At 61.7% G+C, this 17,600-nt stretch overlaps 1 protein-coding gene across 2 annotated transcripts; it reads left to right on the forward strand.

Annotated features, from left to right (window-relative positions):
• The first annotated feature begins 806 nt into the window (after positions 1-806).
• On the forward strand, positions 807-17,598 carry SLC4A2 (solute carrier family 4 member 2). 2 transcript variants are annotated; one of them, XM_082471451.1, is made up of 23 exons: positions 807-993; positions 3,269-3,382; positions 5,055-5,223; positions 5,383-5,624; positions 5,705-5,823; positions 7,374-7,606; positions 7,706-7,848; positions 9,637-9,817; positions 11,162-11,297; positions 11,388-11,553; positions 11,692-11,806; positions 11,928-12,112; positions 12,245-12,470; positions 12,620-12,835; positions 12,918-13,066; positions 13,215-13,409; positions 15,109-15,369; positions 15,483-15,572; positions 15,774-15,940; positions 16,283-16,536; positions 16,634-16,803; positions 17,086-17,259; positions 17,361-17,598. In XM_082471451.1, exons 2-23 carry the CDS (start codon positions 3,332-3,334, stop codon positions 17,439-17,441), a joined length of 3,723 nt encoding a protein of 1,240 aa, XP_082327577.1. In that variant the 5' UTR covers positions 807-993; positions 3,269-3,331; the 3' UTR covers positions 17,442-17,598. The 2 variants fall into 2 exon arrangements, with proteins under 2 accessions (XP_082327577.1, XP_082327578.1); XM_082471452.1 differs by lacking the exons at positions 807-993; positions 3,269-3,382 and adding an exon at positions 3,975-4,013.
• Positions 17,599-17,600: the final 2 nt, after the last annotated feature.

Raw genomic sequence — 17,600 nt, forward strand, 5'->3', positions numbered from 1 at the left:
TTGAGGGATGTGAACTGGATGATAACTGCCCCAAACAGCACTCCTCAGCGCCGGAACCAAAGTCGGTGCTAAACATTTGTTAATTAACTCGTTTATATCTGAACGTTTTCTGCATACACATTGCAGTGCTTCAGCCGGTGGCAGACTAAAGAAGCGAAACGTATATTCCTTATCTGGAAGAAGTTATAATTTATTAGAAAACCAGAAGTACACACAGAGATCTTTAAATGACAGGTGATGACTATGAATAGGGTTCGAGAAGGGAGGTCACCGCAGGGAATCTCTCCGAGGCAGAATTTCCCCGGTTCGTAAAGTCTAAGTCAGTTCAGGGTAATGGGCATCCACCCGCGCCATCACCCCTTTCGCGCTCCCCCCGCCTCCCGTCCCCGTCCTCCTGGCAAAGACAGGGGCTTTCTTGGAGGCACTGGGGATACTGCGGGTGGGAGGTGGGGGACGCCTGCGGCCGCGAGAGAATCTTGACCCCGATGCATTTATATTTCAATTTCCTCCGCCTCGAATCTCCTGATCGTCTTTGTGCCTCTTTTTTCCTGCTGGGGTCCCCAGCATGAGGCGGGCCCCTTTCCGCCCAGAGGTGCCTAATGGGGCCCAGAGACGACGTCCCCGGGGCGCCCGTGCGGGGAAGCCCGGGGCGGCAACCTCGCTGGGCCGCGCCGAGGGACGGCCGGGGCGGCCTCCTCGGCGCTGGGCTCCCAGTGCCGGGCCGTGCCTGGGAGCGCGCCTCCGCCCCCGGGTCTCGGCCCCCACTCCGCGCCTCCCAACCCGCTGCGGCGGGGCCGCGCACGGTGCGCCAGGGGGCGCGCACGCAGGGGGCTGGCCTGCCCGTGGCGCGGGGGAAAGTTGAGTTGGGAGAAGTTGGGAGCGACGGGGGCGCGCCCCAAGGTGGGCACGGGGGAGTCGTCGGGAGCGCGCGAGGGCTCCAGAGAAGGGGGAGAGACCCCGAGACCCCTGCAGCACGAAGTCCAGAGGAAGCGGGTAAGCGAAGAGGTGGCGGAGGGGGAGGGCCAGGGCCGCGGAGGGAGGAAGGGAGGGGAAAGGAAAGGGGGGAACTCGGCACTCGGAGCTGGGAGGGAGTGGAAGTGCAGGAAAGGGCGGAGACTGGGGCGCGGGGAAGCGAGGTCTTGGGGAGAAGGATGGGGAGGCGAGAGGAGTGATTGCTGGTAGGAAGCGGGATCCAGGGTCCGCTTCTTAGAGTTCCCTAAAGCGAGGGTGCCGCGCCCCCTGCCACCAGGAGAGGGTACTCTCTGGGAGGCGCCGCCGGCCCTCCCAACTCCTGGGCGGACTCCAAGAAGACACCCCTCCCCTTTGGTCCCCTACTCTATCCTTCAGGCCCGTCCAGGGTGCCCTGCCCAGGAGGTGCCCCAAGCCTCTGCCCCCGATCTCGGGGTTGGGAGGCGGAGCCGGGAAGGGGTTGGCGGGTCAGGTCAGGACAAGGGGTCGGGCAGAAGAGGGAGCAGCTGGGTGGGGATGGGAAAGGGGAGCGCGGAGAGTTCGACCTAGCTCCTGGGGGGCTGGCTTGTCTGGGTGGGGAGCTCTGTGCTGGGTGTGGGGGGCGGCGCCGCCTGAAATCCAGGGTCCACTTTTCCCTCCTCCCTTCGCTCCCCACTCCCGCCAGGCCCACATCGAAGAGCTGTGGAATGTGCGAATTCACCTGGGGGGGTGGTTAATGCCCCCCAAGGGGGTCCGGAGTGCTAATCCCTTGGGCGGGGGAGAGTTGCTAATCCTCCGGGCCGGTCGGGGCTGGTCCCCGGAATGTGCCCCCAGCCCGGATTATCGGCACCGATGCTCTGGACAGAGGCTGCTTTGTGTTCTGGGATGGTGGGGGCGGGGGCGAAGGGGGGGGCGGAGGTAAAGGGAGGAGGGGAGGATGGAGGAGCACACTGAGGGCACAGCCTGGAGCGGGGAGTGTGGCGCCGGCAGGTGCCGGCACTCCTTCCCAGAGCGGGTTTCCTCCCCCAGCACCCCTCTCCCCCGCACCAGACTTGCCCTGGCGGAGGGCCTGCTAGGGGGAGGTGAAGAGGGCAGTCAGCTGAGTTGGAAGACCGGCCAGGAATGTGTTGCTCCAGGCTCCCCACCCTGGACTGACCCCCAGACCTACATTGTTTGACCCTGCACTGACCTGTCTTACCCCCGAGTTGGCCCTAAATCCGGTAACCCCAACCCCCCAGTGACACACTGGGGAACTTCGGTACTTTTGCCATCGCAGAGCCTTGGGTGTCCCCAGCACTGCCCCCACTAGGAATAGGTACCCCAGGTGGCACTGGTCAGGTTCCCTAACCGCAGCTCTTTTGCTGCCCTCCCCCCACGCAGTGTCCTCCCCAGACACCCCTACAGTCAGAGTCAGGAGGGCGTCAGCCCTGCCACTCAGATTTTCCTGGCCCCGGGCTTGGGGAGGGGAGGGACCGGGACTGCTCCTGAGGGCAGAACCTCAGAGTTTCTGTGCCCACCCTCCTTCTGGTCGTCACGTGCCCCTCCCCCATTATAAAGCCGTGCCGGGCCTGTGCCCGCGAGCCTCCCTTCCTCCCTCCCACTGAGTGAGTGGAGTTGCGCTCCTGCCCCTCCCCCAGGGAGCCTCCCCCCACCCCACCGCCGCCACACTTCGGGGCTGGGCTTTTTTCAGAGGAGGGGGCACATGAACAGCCCCATTGCTTGCTGTTTTGGGCTCTCTCCAGAGCTCTCTTTCTCCCTTCCTTCATCCTCCCGTCGTCTCTGCCTCAAGGGGTGTCTCACTCCCCCCAGCACACCCCTCTCTGGTCTCAGGCCGCCTCAGCCTGCCGTGCCACCACTGGGCCACCGCTCCCACCGCTCCCGTTTCTGGCTCGGCCTCTCCTCCCTGCTTCCTCTGTCTCCCCTCCCTGATCTCTGCTGCTTTCTCTCCAGGTCTGGGCCTTGACTCCTGTCTGCCTTTTTTTTCCCCCAGCATCTCTCACCCCCGGCTCTCTCCCCCTCACTCCGCTTAGTCCCTTGGCCCTCTGTGGCCTCCCGTGCCTCAGTCCTTGCCTCTGTCTCTCTTTGTTCCTCTCTTTTCTTCCCATAAATAACTCTCTTTGCTCCCCCCACCCTCCAAGGGCCACTCTAAGGCCTTTCATAGTCTGGGAGGCTCCTGTGCAACCAGGAGACCCCTCGTGGCCAGCGGGCTTCCGTGAAGCCCCCGTGCCCTGCCCTCCCCTGGCTGTGCAATGTTGGGGTGCCCCTGCAGGCCTGGCACCTCTCTCACACAGTGATTGCTCCTCCCCCGCCACCCCCCCAGGTTATGCCGCCGCCTTGTTGCCCTGAAAGCCGCAGCTACAGCGAGAAGGGCTAGGATTTGGCCATGAGCAGCGCCCCCCGGCGCCCCGCCTCGGGCGCAGATTCCTTCCGCACTGTGAGTATTGCCCGCTGCCCCTCTGTCCCTCTCCACCATCACCCCCGGGGCTCTGGCCAGGGTGCGGGTCTGTGTCAAACAGGGGCGTGTGTGTCCGGAGAGGCCTGGGAGGGGAGCCTGTGAGGGACTTGGGAGGGGCACCGCCATCCCCGCTCTGGGCCTTGCGTGGGGCGCTGGGTCTGGGACAGGTATCGGTTGAGGGGTGGGTGTCAGACAGCTTCTGGTCCTAGGGAGGGAGTTGAGGCTGTGTCCTGAAGACCTGGGTGGTTGTTTAGCCTCAGAGAGAGAGGAACTTTGGGAAGCCTGGGTCTCTAAGCCAGCGACCCCCCTCTGACTGGGTCTTAGAGGCGGCGCCAGTCTTCTGCAAGGTAGCTCTGGGCAGACCGCTGCACCCCCGGCCCCACGTGCCACTCAGCCCCGCGCCTCCTGGCCCCCACGTGGCCACCGCCCCACGTGTCCCCCTCCCCATCTTCCTGGGAAGGCTAATGATTAACCCCAGTGCCATAATCAGCCCGTTATTGGTCACTTTGGCCCAGCGGGGCACGTGACCAGGAAGAGGTGCCGGCCGGTCCCCTCCCCCTCCCTCCCGAGTTCACCCCTGCCGGCCATGGACTTCCTCCTGCAGCCTCAGGTGCGAGGGGTTCTTGACCCTCCTCCCCCCACCCCGGGCTAGCCCGCGTGCTAATTCTGGTGAGAGTGAGGCCCAGTGCCGTGGGGAGCCGGGCTAGAGCTGCGGAGGTGGGCTGGGGAGAGGCAGACTCTTCACCCCTGCATCTTCTGGTGCCCAGTGTCCCTGCCACCCCCAGCTGCTCGTGACCCCACCTCCGAGACTCCAAGGCCCGCCCTTCTTCCCAGCCTACCTCCCCCTTGCTCTTCCTTGCTCTGGTACCCCTGCCCTTGGAGATCTCGATGCCCTTCAAGTCCAGAAGCTCTTGAGCAAATATTTAGTGGTGCCTGGAGCTGAGACGGCCGGCGGGGGGAGGGGGAGGGGTGGGGGGGGCTGGACCAAGGCCGTGGGCTGGGCGGCAGGCTGCTCAGCTAGGCTGAGCTCTCCGAAGCGCCACCACAGTCCCGCCGCTCCTGCAGTATGACTCAGGTGGGAGGAGTGAGGGTGGGGGCAGGGCGGGGCCCGCAGCGGCTGAGGGCCGGGGCTCCGGACTCAGTGCGGGTGGGCTGCCCCCGCTGCCAACGGGGGCCTCTCCTCACAAGGTGGAGCGCTGCATCCCTGTCTGGGAGCTGGGCTCTGGTTTGATTCAGACCAAGCCCGGGTCAGTTAGCTCCGGCGCCTGCAGAAGTTACTTTTCAGGCTCAGTCGCTGTCCCCGAGCGCAGGGGCTGCGTTCACTACTATCAGCCATGTGAACGGCCCAGATCACACACCCGACCTTGACCTGCGGGCTGGACACACAGGATTTCTGCTGAGGCTTCCAGGGCAGACACTTTCCACCTGCCCTAGAACTGACTGGAATGCGCCCAGCCGGGGTCCTGAGAGCCCGGAAGCCGGGGGGCGGGCTGCTGGGGGGGTGGGCGCTGAGTCCCGAGTCCCTGGCACTCGAGGGGAGGGCAGCTGGGGGTGGGGGTGTGTGGTGGTACTGGACTCTGCCGCTAGGCAGGGTGGGGTTTCGAGGAATGACTCCCGTGTGTGCGTTCTCACCGCCCCTTCTTCTCCACAGCCGGAGCCGGAGAGCCTGGGCCCTGCGACGCCTGGCTTCCCTGAGCAGGAGGAGGAGGATGAACTTCACCGCACCCTGGGCGTGGAGCGCTTCGAGGAGATCCTACAGGAGGCCGGGTCCCGAGGAGGGGAGGAGCCGGGCCGAAGCTACGGGGAGGCAGACTTTGAATGTGAGGGGGCTCGGGGAGGCGGGGGCGAGCGGGGGGCAGGGGTGCTCTGGCTGCCAGGATGGAGCCAGGATGGAGTCGGGGGCCTGGGGGGGCGCTGGGGGCCGGCCAGCTGAGCAGGGAGCCGTGCCCGCCGGCAGCCAAGCGCCCTCCTCCCTGCAGACCACCGGCAGTCCTCCCACCACATCCACCACCCGCTGTCCACCCACCTGCCTCCTGACGCCAGGCGCCGAAAGGTACCCCAGGGCCCAGGACGGAAGCCGCGCAGGCGCCCTGGAACCTCCCCGACTGGGGAGACCCCCACCATCGAGGAGGGCGAGGAAGAGGAAGATGAGGCCAGTGAGGCCGAGGGGGCCCGGGCACTCACCCAGCCGTCCCCTGCGTCCACACCCTCTTCCGTGCAGGTGAGCGGGGGCAGGGCTCCTGGGGATGTCTGCGGGACCCCTGGCCTGGCCTCACCTGCTCACACGGGCCCCTGTTCTAGTTCTTTCTCCAGGAGGATGAAGGTGCGGACCGGAAGGCGGAAACGACCAGTCCGTCTCCCCCTCCAATGCTGCCCCACCACGAGGCAGCTCCCCGGGCCACCAAAGGGGCCCAGACTGGGTAAGTGTCCCCGAACAGGGACCTCCCGTGCCGGCACTAGCGAGCTGAGTTGGGGAAAAAAGCAAGAGCCTTGAGGTCCTCAGACAGGTTCAGAAATCCCAGTCCTGCCGCTGCGATTTGACTTTGGACGAGTCACAGTGTCTCTGAGCCTGTTTTCCCATCTATAAACCAAGAATAATAGAACTTTTCTCACAGGGTGGTAGCAGGGATTAAAGGGTGGTGTGAACGGAAGTTGAAGTATGGGTCAGCCTGGCACGGGAGAGATGTGTGGTCTAAGCCGCCTCCTCCCACCCCCTGCCACCCCCCCGCCCATGGCTTCAGGTGGAACGGCATCAAACCCCGGATCAGGGACTGGACGGGTGACCTCCAAGCACCCCCGGGACCCCAAGGGTGTGAGAGGAGTAGGAGACCCCCCCTTGCTCTTGGGGAGCTGCCAGTCCCCCCTGGTTGTGGTCTCATGAAATGGTATCAGAACAAGTCACTGTGCCAGACGACCTGGTTCAGGTGTAGTGTCAGTACCAGTAGGTGATTGGAGTTGGGTTGTTAGCCAGAGAAGCCTTCCTGGAAGAAATCACTTTGAACTAGGTCTCAAGGTCACTACTGTCACCTCCCTGTTGGTTCCTGGGTGCCAGGCAGTGCGAAGGACCTGGGGAAGTGAAGGGCGAGTTGCCCCTCCAGGGCGGCACAAACTGGCTGGGGAGATAGGACAGTGTGGATGGAGCTGGGTCCACGTTGGCCGTCTGCACTGGGGGCGCAGGCCTGCAGGTGGCTGGACGGCCAGGAGGAGGTGGCAGAGCCCCAGAGAGAGCACGGCGTTGGAAAAGTGGGTCAGATTTGTGGGCAGGAGTGCGAGCAGAAGCGAGGGCACGGAAGGTAGGTGTAGGTGGAGAAAGCCTGGCAGAGGAGGGACTGGTCACGGGCAGGGGATGGGGGCTTGGAGCTGTGGGAGGTGAGATGCCGGGAGAACGGTTAGGAATGGTGCGGCAGGGACAGGGACCCACTGGCAGTGGCAGAGAGAAAGGAGGCATCGCAGCTTGGGGGACAGGAGCAGAAGCTGGCATCTGTAAGGGACAGGGGTTCATATCCTCCTTATGACTGTTGGGTAGGGGTGGGGTGTCTACAGTTTCAAAGGCCCATTTCCATGTACTTTACTCCACTTGGTTAGAAACACGGGACCCTGTGAACCTCGAGTCCATTGTTAGGGGTGTGCCTGGGATGGGGAAGCAGGTCCCACTCGGGGTACTTTTCCGACTTCACTCTCCCCACACCTGGGGAGGCTGCCCTCAGCTCCACTTTGCTGCTGAGCTGATGTTCCGGGTGGCTTGTGTGATTGCTTGGGTGGCACAGCCAGTTAGTTAATGGTCAAGCCGGATTTAGATGCGGCAGTGTGCTTCCAGAATGCTCACTCTTTCACATCCGCACCTACCGAGAGTGGGGAGTGAGGAGGGGTGAGGTCCAGCGGGGTCCCCTTCCTGGGTCCCTCCTGTGTGGCTGCCGGCCGAGGGGGAGGGGCCCTCCTTCTCAGGCTCATGGCTGCTTTGTCTGTCCAGAGCCCTGGTGGAAGAGGTGGCGGCCGTGGCAAGTGTCACAGCGGGAGGTGATGACGGGGGTGCCTCTGGGCGCCCCCCGGCCAAAGCGCAGCCTGGGCACCGCAGCTACAATCTGCAGGAGAGGAGACGCATCGGGAGCATGACTGGGGCTGAGCAGGCACTGCTGCCCCGGGTCCCGACGGACGAGAGCGAGGCCCAGACGCTGGCCACGGCCGACCTAGACCTCATGAAGAGTGAGTGCTGGGCCTGGGCCAAGCCCGGAGCTGCTGGGAACGAGGGTGCGGGTAAGAGGAAGGGGCGCTTGACCCTGTCCCTCCACCCCCCGCCCACAGGTCACCGGTTTGAGGACGTTCCTGGGGTACGGCGACACTTGGTGCGGAAGAATGCCAAAGCGTCTGTGCAGAGTGGCCGGGAAGGGCGAGAGCCTGGCCCCACCCCTCGGGCCCGGCCCCGGGCCCCCCACAAGCCCCACGAGGTAATTTCTCCGCTTCACGGTCTTCCAGCATCTCCCCATCCGTCTTCTCACCACAGCCCCCGCCCCCTCTCGGACCTGCGGTAATCTCGAGCACCAGGGTTGCCATGTATGGTTTTGAAGGTTGTACACTGCACAAGACTGCGATATACACATCTTCAAACAGTGTTTTGTTTTGTTTTTTAAACAACAGCTCCTGTTTGTTTATTTATTTATTTATTTAATTTATTTTTATTTATGGCTGCGTTGGGTCTTCGTTTCTGTGCGAGGGCTTTCTCTAGTTGTGGCGAGTGGGGACCACTCTTCATCGCGGTGCGCGGGCCTCTCACTATTGCGGCCTCTCTTGTTGTGGAGCACAGGCTCCAGACGCGCAGGCTCAGTAGTTGTGGCTCACGGGCCTAGTCGCTCCGCGGCATGTGGGATCTTCCCAGACCAGGGCTTGAACCCGTGTCCCCTGCATTGGCAGGCAGATTCTCAACCGCTGCGCCACCAGGGAAGCCCCAGTGTTTTTTTTTTTAATTGGAATATAGTTGATACACAATATTATGTTAGCCTCAGGTGTACAACATAACGATTCAACATTTAAACATATTACCAAATGTGTACTACGGTAAGTCTAGTAGCCGTCTGTCCCCAGTTATTACGGTATTACCTGCTGTTGCTGGTGTGGGCCTCACAGTTCTGGTTCACATCTTAGACAGGTCGGCTTCTCTTTCATGCCCGTTTGCTGGCAGCTGGCAGCGAGGCGTTTGAGGACCGTTTGGGCCAGAGGCAGCTCTGTGGAGCAGCGCGTTTCATTTTTCAGAATCCAGTCGCCTCTGTGCTCATCCAGCCCTCCCATAACCTGTGAGGATGACGGCCCAGGCGGCATCAACCATAAAGCAGGGGCAGTGACTGGTCAAGGCCCCTCAGTTGCTTAGCGACATTGCCCACCTTAGACTCCAGGGCTCTGGTCCTGAATCCTGACCCTTGCAGTGGATGTTTTTGGCAACCTTTTTATTGCGGTCGAACAGACACAGTAAAGCACACTCGGGCTGAGCGTACAGCTCTGTGACACTTTGCACATGTAAATACCTGGCCAACCCTACCTAGATCTAGGACATTTCCCACACTCAGAAAGTTCCTTCAGGCCTCTGCCTAGTCACCACCCTCAGAGGTGACCGCTCTGCGGTCACTCTCAATTAGTTTTGCCAGTTCTTGAATGCATATAAATGAATCCTACAGAATTCCAATGTAGGACTTCCCTGGTGGTCCAGTGGTTAATACTCCTCACTTCCCATGGGTTCGATCCCTGGTCAGGGAAGTTCCTCATGCTGCGTGCCGAGGCCAAAAAAAAAAAAAAAAATTCCAGTTTGTGTGTGTGTGTGTGTGTGTGTGTGTGTGTGTGTGTAGTGACCATTCATCAGACAGTTACTAAGAGTCATATACTGTGCTAAATGTTCTGTATACTTTTTCTTTTAGCCCTCATTAGAGCCCTTTTTTTATTATCATTATTATTGTAGTTCAGTTGCTTTACAATGTTGTGTTAGTTTCAGGTGTACAGCAAAGTGATACAGTTATACATACATATCTATTTTTTTCAGATTCTTTTCCCTTATAGGTTATTATAAAATACTGAGTCTAGATCCCTGTGCTATACACTAGGTCCCTGTGCTATACACTAGTAATGGGGGTGGTATTACTCCCATTTTACAGACGAGGGACAGTCTCAGATGGGTTAATAACTCGCCCAGGCTCCATGCTTGTGCCCTGTGCCCTCCGTCCTGCCATGCCCTCTCATCTCACCCCAAGGTGTTTGTGGAACTGAATGAGTTGCTGCTGGACAAAAACCAGGAGCCCCAGTGGCGGGAGACGGCGCGCTGGATCAAGTTCGAGGAGGATGTGGAGGAGGAGACGGAGCGCTGGGGGAAGCCCCACGTGGCCTCCCTCTCGTTCCGCAGCCTCCTGGAGCTGCGCCGGACCCTGGCCCACGGTAACCCACACCCCACCCCCTGCCCATCATCGCCCCAGGAGCTCCCTTTGCCCGCCAAGCCCGTTCTCTGAGGACCACATGGTCCCACATTTTTCTTGAGCAACAGGGTGTGTAATGTCACCAGAGCCCAGGAGGGAGCATCTCCTGTCATGATATCACCTCTCACGATGCCTGCCATTCCTCGGGCTCTGTCACCGGGTGACTGCAGGGCAGGACTGACCCTCTTCTCTTGTCTGGCATCTTCAGCAAGCAGCTTCTCTAAGTGATATTTTCAGATAACGGAAGCTGGTATGTTTTGGATGCTACAGTGTTGTCAAACAGTTTTGGTGGAACGCTTTCTGAAATTCTAGAGATTCTGGGGAATGTGACCTAACCTGTAGTAGGGCTGTGTAAACTTGACTGCATGAGCACGGATGCAGGATTCGCGAGCTCTGTGTCTGATGTTCTGCTGTTTGCTTGTTTCCTCCTTCCTGTTGGGGAATCGCGCACAGTTGCTGTCAGCAGGCCTGCTTCTAAGCAGCTGAGGACTCAGAAACCTGCTGTCAGAATTATTTCCAAACTAGCAGAAACTAACTAGGCTCTGAGTGAGGCTTGAGGGCTTGGGGTAAGCTGCCAGAATGCGGGTGCTTTATCGCCGGGCTTTGTGATCTCGGTTTTGGCTGCTCGGGGGGGGGGCCTTCGGTTCTGTTTGTTCTTTAGTTCTGTGTTCCTGTGAGTTGACCTTGACGGAAAAATGACCTGGTGGCTTTTGAAAGGACCTTCATTTCTATATGAAATGGCAGCTCAGAGCAGTGACGGGGTGGAGAGATCTAGAAACTGTCCTTGAGCAGCTGCTGGACTTGGAGGGGGACGTCTTCAGATGGCTCCAGGGCTGCCACGGGGACGAGGCCGCAGACCGGCTGTGTCGTGCTCCAGAGGGCAGAACTAGGACCCTAGAGTGAAGTCAGAGGAGGCAGCTCACTCAGAGGAGGCACCTGCTGGCAGTGGAGAGCAGTCTAGGCCGAGTGGGTGGCCCGGGGCACTTCCTGCTGCGTGCTTCCCGGAAGGGGCATCTGGGCAGGGCCCGGCCCCGGTAGCCTCTCTGATGGCTGGGGTTCCCTGGCCTCTGCTGAGCCCCACAGCATTCCTGCGGGGAGAGGGGGGTTGGAAGAAATGGGTCAGAGAGGCCGTGGGACTTGGGCCTCCGGCAGAGCTGGGCCCTGCTCACTGATTCCTGGGCTGGTACTCCATCCCTGGGCCACACTTACTTGGCTGCCCTCGCTCCCGCTCTCCCCCCCTCCCTCCCATCCCCGCCCTTGCGTCTTGCCTGGGGATGAGGGCCCCTCCGGGATGTCCTTATTCCAGGGGCTGTGCTCTTGGACCTGGACCAGCAGACCCTGCCTGGCGTGGCCCACCAGGTGGTGGAGCAGATGGTCATCTCTGACCAGATCAAGGCCGAGGACAGAGCCAACGTGCTGAGGGCCCTGCTGCTGAAACACAGGTGAGGCACCGCCCGCCGCACCCTGCCCGCCCGCCTGTGCCCAGCGCCGGCCGCCGGCCCCTCCTCACCTCCTGCCTGCTGCCCCACCAGCCACCCGAGTGACGAGAAGGACTTCTCCTTTCCCCGCAACATCTCGGCCGGCTCCCTGGGCTCCCTGCTGGGGCATCACCACGGCCAGGGGGCCGAGAGCGACCCCCACGTCACCGAGCCTCTCATTGGAGGCGTTCCCGAGACCCGGCTGGAGGTGGAGCGAGAGGTGAGGGGAGAAAGTGACCCTGCCTGGGTCAGGTCCGGCCGCCACCGCGGCTGCGGGACCACGAGCGAGTCGGGCAGGAACGTGCGGGGCCGGGGGTGGGGGGTGGCCAGGCTGAGCTCCGCTCTCCTGCATCCCCAGCGTGAGCTGCCTCCTCCAGCTCCTCCGGCTGGGATCACCCGCTCCAAGTCCAAGCATGAGCTGAAGCTTCTGGAGAAGATCCCTGAGAACGCCGAGGCTACGGTGGTCCTTGTGGGTATGTGGGGCGAGCTCGGGGGGCAGGGTGCGGGTGGCCGGGCCTGCCTCGGTGGCGCCCCTGCGCTGGGGGCCGGGAGGCGACCGGTGCTCCCGCGCCCATGCCGGCTGCACGCCCCCAGGCTGCGTGGAGTTCCTCTCCCGCCCCACCATGGCCTTCGTGCGGCTGCGGGAGGCAGCGGAGCTGGACGCGGTGCTGGAGGTGCCGGTGCCCGTGCGCTTCCTCTTCCTGCTGCTGGGCCCGAGCAGCGCCAACATGGACTACCACGAGATCGGCCGCTCCATCTCCACCCTCATGTCCGACAAGGTCAGCCGCCGCCCGGCCGGGCCTCGTGCCCCAGAGCCCACTTGGGATGCCCCCACCCAGCTCTCCCAGCCTGGCCCCAGGCCCCCCGGCCCTCGTCCCGTGTCCTCACTAGCCCCGGTCCCGCTCTGGCAGCAATTCCACGAGGCCGCCTACCTGGCAGACGAGCGGGAGGACCTGCTGACGGCCATCAACGCCTTCCTGGACTGCAGCGTGGTGTTGCCGCCCTCGGAGGTGCAGGGCGAGGAGCTGCTGCGATCCGTTGCCCACTTCCAGCGCCAGATGCTCAAGAAGCGAGAGGAGCAGGGCCGGCTGCTGCCCCCGGGGGCCGGGCTGGAGCCCAAGTCAGCCCAAGATAAGGGTACGGGCCAGTGCAGGCCGGGGGCCAGGTCCGGGCTGCCGGCTGGGGGGTTGGGGTTTAGGCCGGAGGGTGGTCTGTTGTACGCGGAGGAGAGCGGGACGGGAGGAAGAGGGCTGTGACGGGCGCCCTGACGGAGGCCCGGGCTGCAGCGCTCCTGCAGATGGTAGAGGCGGCAGGTGCGGTGGAAGACGATCTCCTTCGGCGGACAGGCCGGCCTTTTGGGGGCTTGATCCGAGACGTGCGGCGCCGCTATCCCCGCTACCTGAGCGACTTCCGAGACGCGCTCGACCCCCAGTGCCTGGCCGCCGTCATCTTCATCTACTTCGCGGCCCTGTCTCCTGCCATCACCTTCGGGGGGCTGCTGGGTAAGGAGAAGCTTCGGGGCGGGGCGGGGAGCGCACGGGTGCCCCCGGCCGCCAGCCCCTGAGCTGGCTCCTGCCGCCCTAGGAGAGAAGACGCATGACCTGATTGGAGTATCGGAGCTGATCATGTCCACGGCAATCCAGGGCGTGATCTTCTGCCTGCTGGGGGCCCAGCCGCTGCTGGTGATCGGCTTCTCGGGGCCCCTGCTGGTCTTCGAGGAAGCCTTCTTCTCGGTGAGGGGCCACGGGCTACCCGGGCTGGTTCTTCCTGCCCAGCTCAGCTCCCCCTCCTCTTCCCCGAACACTCCCACCCCCCCCCCCACCCCCCGCCACCCTGTTAGCCCGCCCCGGGCTCCGAATCTGACTGCCCACCCCGCCCCAGTTCTGCAGCAGCAACAACCTGGAGTACCTGGTGGGCCGCGTGTGGATTGGCTTCTGGCTGGTGCTGCTGGCCTTGCTCATGGTGGCCCTGGAGGGGAGCTTCCTGGTGCGCTTCGTCTCCCGCTTCACCCAGGAGATCTTCGCCTTCCTCATCTCCCTCATCTTCATCTACGAGACCTTCTACAAGCTGGTTAAGGTGGGTGGGTCCGACGGGACCTGGCCCAGGAGGGGCCAGGCTTTGGGACTGGAGGAAGCCGGGGGCGTCCTGCCCCTTTGTTCTCCGAGCGTGAGGCCCGGCTGCCCCACGGAGCCACAGAACCTAGGCTGGTCCTTCCTCCTGCCCCCACCCCCTCCCCGCTCTCCCTCCCTCCCTCCCTGTCACCAACATATACACCAGAGCTTCAGATCAGTCTTAAAGACTCACGTTTTGTTTGTTTTTTTTAACTTGCAAATACATTCTTGCAAAAGTAGTACACATGCTTCACAGCATATGAGACGAATATTTCACAGTATCTTCTGTGAAATAAATTTTCAAAAATTTAAGATGTGAAAAGGGGGATCCTTATGAGCTTCCTTTGCAATTATTTCATTACCTGTGAGGCTGAATATCTAGGTGGATGACTCACGTATTTTTAATAGCGAAGGTAATATGTGCTTTTGTTTTTTTTGTTTTTTGAATAACTTTATTTATTTATTTTTGGCCGCACTGGGTCTTTGTTGCTATGCGCGGGCTTTCTCTAGTTGTGGCGAGCGGGGGCTACTCTTCATTGCGGTGCGCGGGCTTCTCACTGCGGTGGCTTCTCTTGTTGCGGAGCACGGGCTCTAGGTGCGCGCGTTTCAGTAGTTGTGGCCCGCGGGCTCTAGAATGCAGGCTCAGTAGTTGTGGCTCACGGGCCTAGTTGCTCCGCGGCATGTGGGATCTTCCCGGACCAGGGCTCGAACCCGTGTCCCCTGCATTGGCAGGTGGATTCTTAACCACTGTGCCAGCAGGGAAGTCCCTGTGCTTTTGTTAAAGCGGCGAACAATCCAGAATGTCAAAGGGAAAGGCCCGCAAGATGACAGACAGGGTCACAGTCTGGGCATCAGACCCATGTCTGCGTCTGTGTCAGGATCAGGAGAAGATGTGCCCCCAAGGTCCACCACGCTCCCTGTGTTGCTCCTCCAGGCCTGGCTGGAGCCTCATTTGCAGCTGCTTTCCTGAATTAGACCAACCCCTCTCTCTCTTTTTTTTTTTTTTTAATCTTTTGGCCACGCCGGGTGGCATGTGGGATCTTAGTTCCCTGACCAGGGATCAAACCCGCACACCCCCTGCATTGGAAGCTCAGTCTTAACCACTGGACCGCCAGGGAAGTCCCAGACCAGCCCCTCTCTTAACTCCTAGTTGTCTTGTGCTCACATCTTGTCACCTGGGTCATTTTCTTAATCAAGACAAGCTCCTTGGGGCTTCCCTGGTGGTGCAGCGGTTGAGAATCTGCCTGCCAATGCAGGGGACATGGGTTCGAGCCCTGGTCTGGGAAGATCCCACATGCCACGGAGCAACTAGGCCCGTGAGCCACAAGTACTGAGCCTGCGCGTCTGGAGCCTGTGCTCCGCAACAAGAGAGGCTGCGATAGTGAGAGGCCCACGCACCGCGATGAAGAGTGGCCCCCGCTTGCCGCAATTAGAGAAAGCCCTTGCACAGAAACGAAGACCCAACAACAGCCATAAATAAATAAATAAAATTAAAAATAAAAAATTAAAGTGAACTAAAATTAAATAAATTAAAAAAAAAAAAAAAAGACAAGCTCCTTGAGGGCAGGCCAGCCACCCCCAGCCCCACCTGTCCCACTCAGCACATAGCTGAGTCCCGGATGTCTCACCAGTTAAGCTGATAGAATCCTTTGTCCTCTCCGCAGATCTTCCAGGAACATCCCCTCCACGGCTGTTCGGTCTCCAACAGCTCCGAGGCAGACGGTAGCGAGAACGCCACGTGGGCTGGGACAGGAGCAGGAGCCACGCTGGGGCCGAGGAATGAGAGCTCAGCCGGGCCGTCCAGGCAGGGGAGGCCCCGGGGCCAGCCCAACACCGCCCTGTTGTCGCTGGTGCTCATGGCTGGCACCTTCTTCATCGCCTTCTTCCTGCGCAAATTCAAGAACAGCCGGTTCTTCCCTGGCCGGGTGTGTGGGCGGGCAGGCCCGAGGGAGGCGAGATCTGGGGGCAGGAAGGGGGGCGACTCGGAGTCAGGGCCGGAGCGAGGCGTGGGGCCTCTGAGCGTGGTGCTCGCCCGCAGGTACGGCGAGTGATCGGGGACTTTGGGGTACCCATCGCGATCCTCATCATGGTGCTTGTGGATTACAGTATTGAGGACACCTATACCCAGGTACGGCGGAGCACACGCAGCAGTGAGGCGGTGCTGGACTCTGGATGTTCCCCTCCAGGCCCCCAAGTCCAGAGCTGCCTCTAAACTGGGCAGACACCAGGCCTTTCCCACAGCGCGCCCTCAGCGTCCACCCTGCCCAGTGCAGCTCAGGGCACTCCCTCCGAGGTTCACCCGCCCCCGGCCCCTCCCTCTGCCCCGCAGAAGCTGAGCGTGCCCAGCGGATTCTCAGTGACAGCCCCAGAGAAGCGGGGCTGGGTCATCAACCCCCTGGGGGAGCACAGCTCCTTCCCCGTGTGGATGATGGTCGCCAGCCTGCTGCCCGCCGTCTTGGTCTTCATCCTTATCTTCATGGAGACGCAGATCACCACGTGAGTGGTCCTGGCAGAGGCGGGGTGCTGTGCAGACGGGGACGACCTGCTGCGCGGAGGGGCTGGAGCCCCCGGCAGGCTGGCTGCTGGAGTTTACTTTGTAGGCAGCAGAAAATCCCACTGACGTTTGCTCGGACGGGCACAGTACGGGCTGGAAGCTGTCCGGGAGGGTGGGGAGGGCCAGATAGGCCTCAGTTCCGTGACGGAACCCTCGCCCTGACGGAAGAGGCAGGGACCATCAGGTTCCAAAAACAGACGGAGGTGGCTGACCGGGCACTCTGGAAAGACACAGTTGTCTGCCGAGCTGGGCCCGGGGCTCAGTGCGTGCCTGTCTCCGCTCAGGCTGATCATCTCCAAGAAGGAGCGCATGCTGCAGAAGGGCTCCGGCTTCCACCTGGACCTGCTGCTCATCGTGGCCATGGGCGGCATCTGTGCCCTCTTTGGCTTGCCCTGGTTGGCTGCTGCCACTGTCCGCTCCGTCACGCATGCCAACGCGCTGACTGTCATGAGCAAGGCTGTGGCGCCCGGGGACAAGCCCAAGATCCAGGAGGTCAAGGAGCAGCGGGTGACGGGGCTGCTGGTCGCCCTGCTTGTGGGTACGTCCACCTCTTGCGCCCAGCCTTCCCGGAGGGGTCTTGGGGCCACTGGGGTGGAGAGCCCTGGGGCCAGCTGTTCCTTCTCCTCCTCCCCCAGGCCTCTCCCTGGTCATCGGGGATCTGCTCCGGCAGATACCCCTGGCTGTGCTCTTCGGGATTTTCCTGTACATGGGAGTTACTTCCCTTAATGGGATCCAGTTCTATGAGCGGCTGCACCTGTTGCTCATGCCACCCAAACACCACCCAGACGTCACCTACGTCAAGAAGGTGAGACCCGGCTCGGAAGGGCCCCATGCCTCTGCCCCCTCCTGGTCCGTGTGGGTCACCCTCCAGCGCCCCATCTGCCCACTCTGGCCAGCTGCCATTCAGCCTGTGCAGACCCGTCTCCGGTAAGCACCCAAGAAGGCGCTTCCGTCCAACCCCCGTGGAGGGGAGAGGGGTCATCGGCCTCTGGATGTGGCGGGCCTGGATGGCCCTCCGGGGACCGGGGCGCTCGAGGCTGGAGAGAAGCCTGGGCTCACCTGTCTTGCCCTGCACCGCCCCACCCAGGTTCGGACCCTCCGTATGCACCTGTTCACAGCCCTGCAGCTGCTCTGCCTGGCCGTGCTCTGGGCCGTCATGTCCACGGCTGCCTCCCTGGCCTTCCCCTTCCTCCTCCTCCTCACGGTGCCGCTCCGCATGCTGGTGCTCACCCGCATCTTCACCGAGCGAGAGATGAAATGCGTAAGCCTTTTGCGCCCCTCCCCAGCCCCACCGGCCCCCTCCGTGGTCTCGCCAAGAGGTCGTGCTCAGCACCAACCTCCCCGACTCTGTCCCTACCACAGCTGGATGCTAACGAGGCAGAGCCGGTGTTTGATGAGCGGGAGGGTGTGGACGAGTACAATGAGATGCCCATGCCTGTGTAGCTGCTGCCGGGATGGACAGCCGAGGGACAGACGGACAGAGGGAACAGGGGCTGGGGGTTGCTCTCCCCGTCCTCCTCCCTCCTCATTTTTATTTAAGTGAATAATTTAAAGTCCCCTTACCAGCCCCCCCGCAATAAAGTGCTTCGGCCCCCACCTATC

This window comes from Balaenoptera physalus, assembly GCF_965194825.1.
Source record: "Balaenoptera physalus genome assembly, chromosome: 8".
NCBI classification, from domain to species: domain Eukaryota; kingdom Metazoa; phylum Chordata; class Mammalia; order Artiodactyla; family Balaenopteridae; genus Balaenoptera; species Balaenoptera physalus.

Bases quoted from the DNA above. Each gene is read 5' to 3' on its own strand.
- SLC4A2 (XM_082471451.1), top strand. From the start codon at position 3,332: ATGAGCAGCGCCCCCCGGCGCCCCGCCTCGGGCGCAGATTCCTTCCGC. The intron at 12,836-12,917 runs GTAAGGAGAAGC...CTGCCGCCCTAG, and splicing joins CACCTTCGGGGGGCTGCTGG to GAGAGAAGACGCATGACCTG. The intron at 13,067-13,214 runs GTGAGGGGCCAC...ACCCCGCCCCAG, and splicing joins TCGAGGAAGCCTTCTTCTCG to TTCTGCAGCAGCAACAACCT.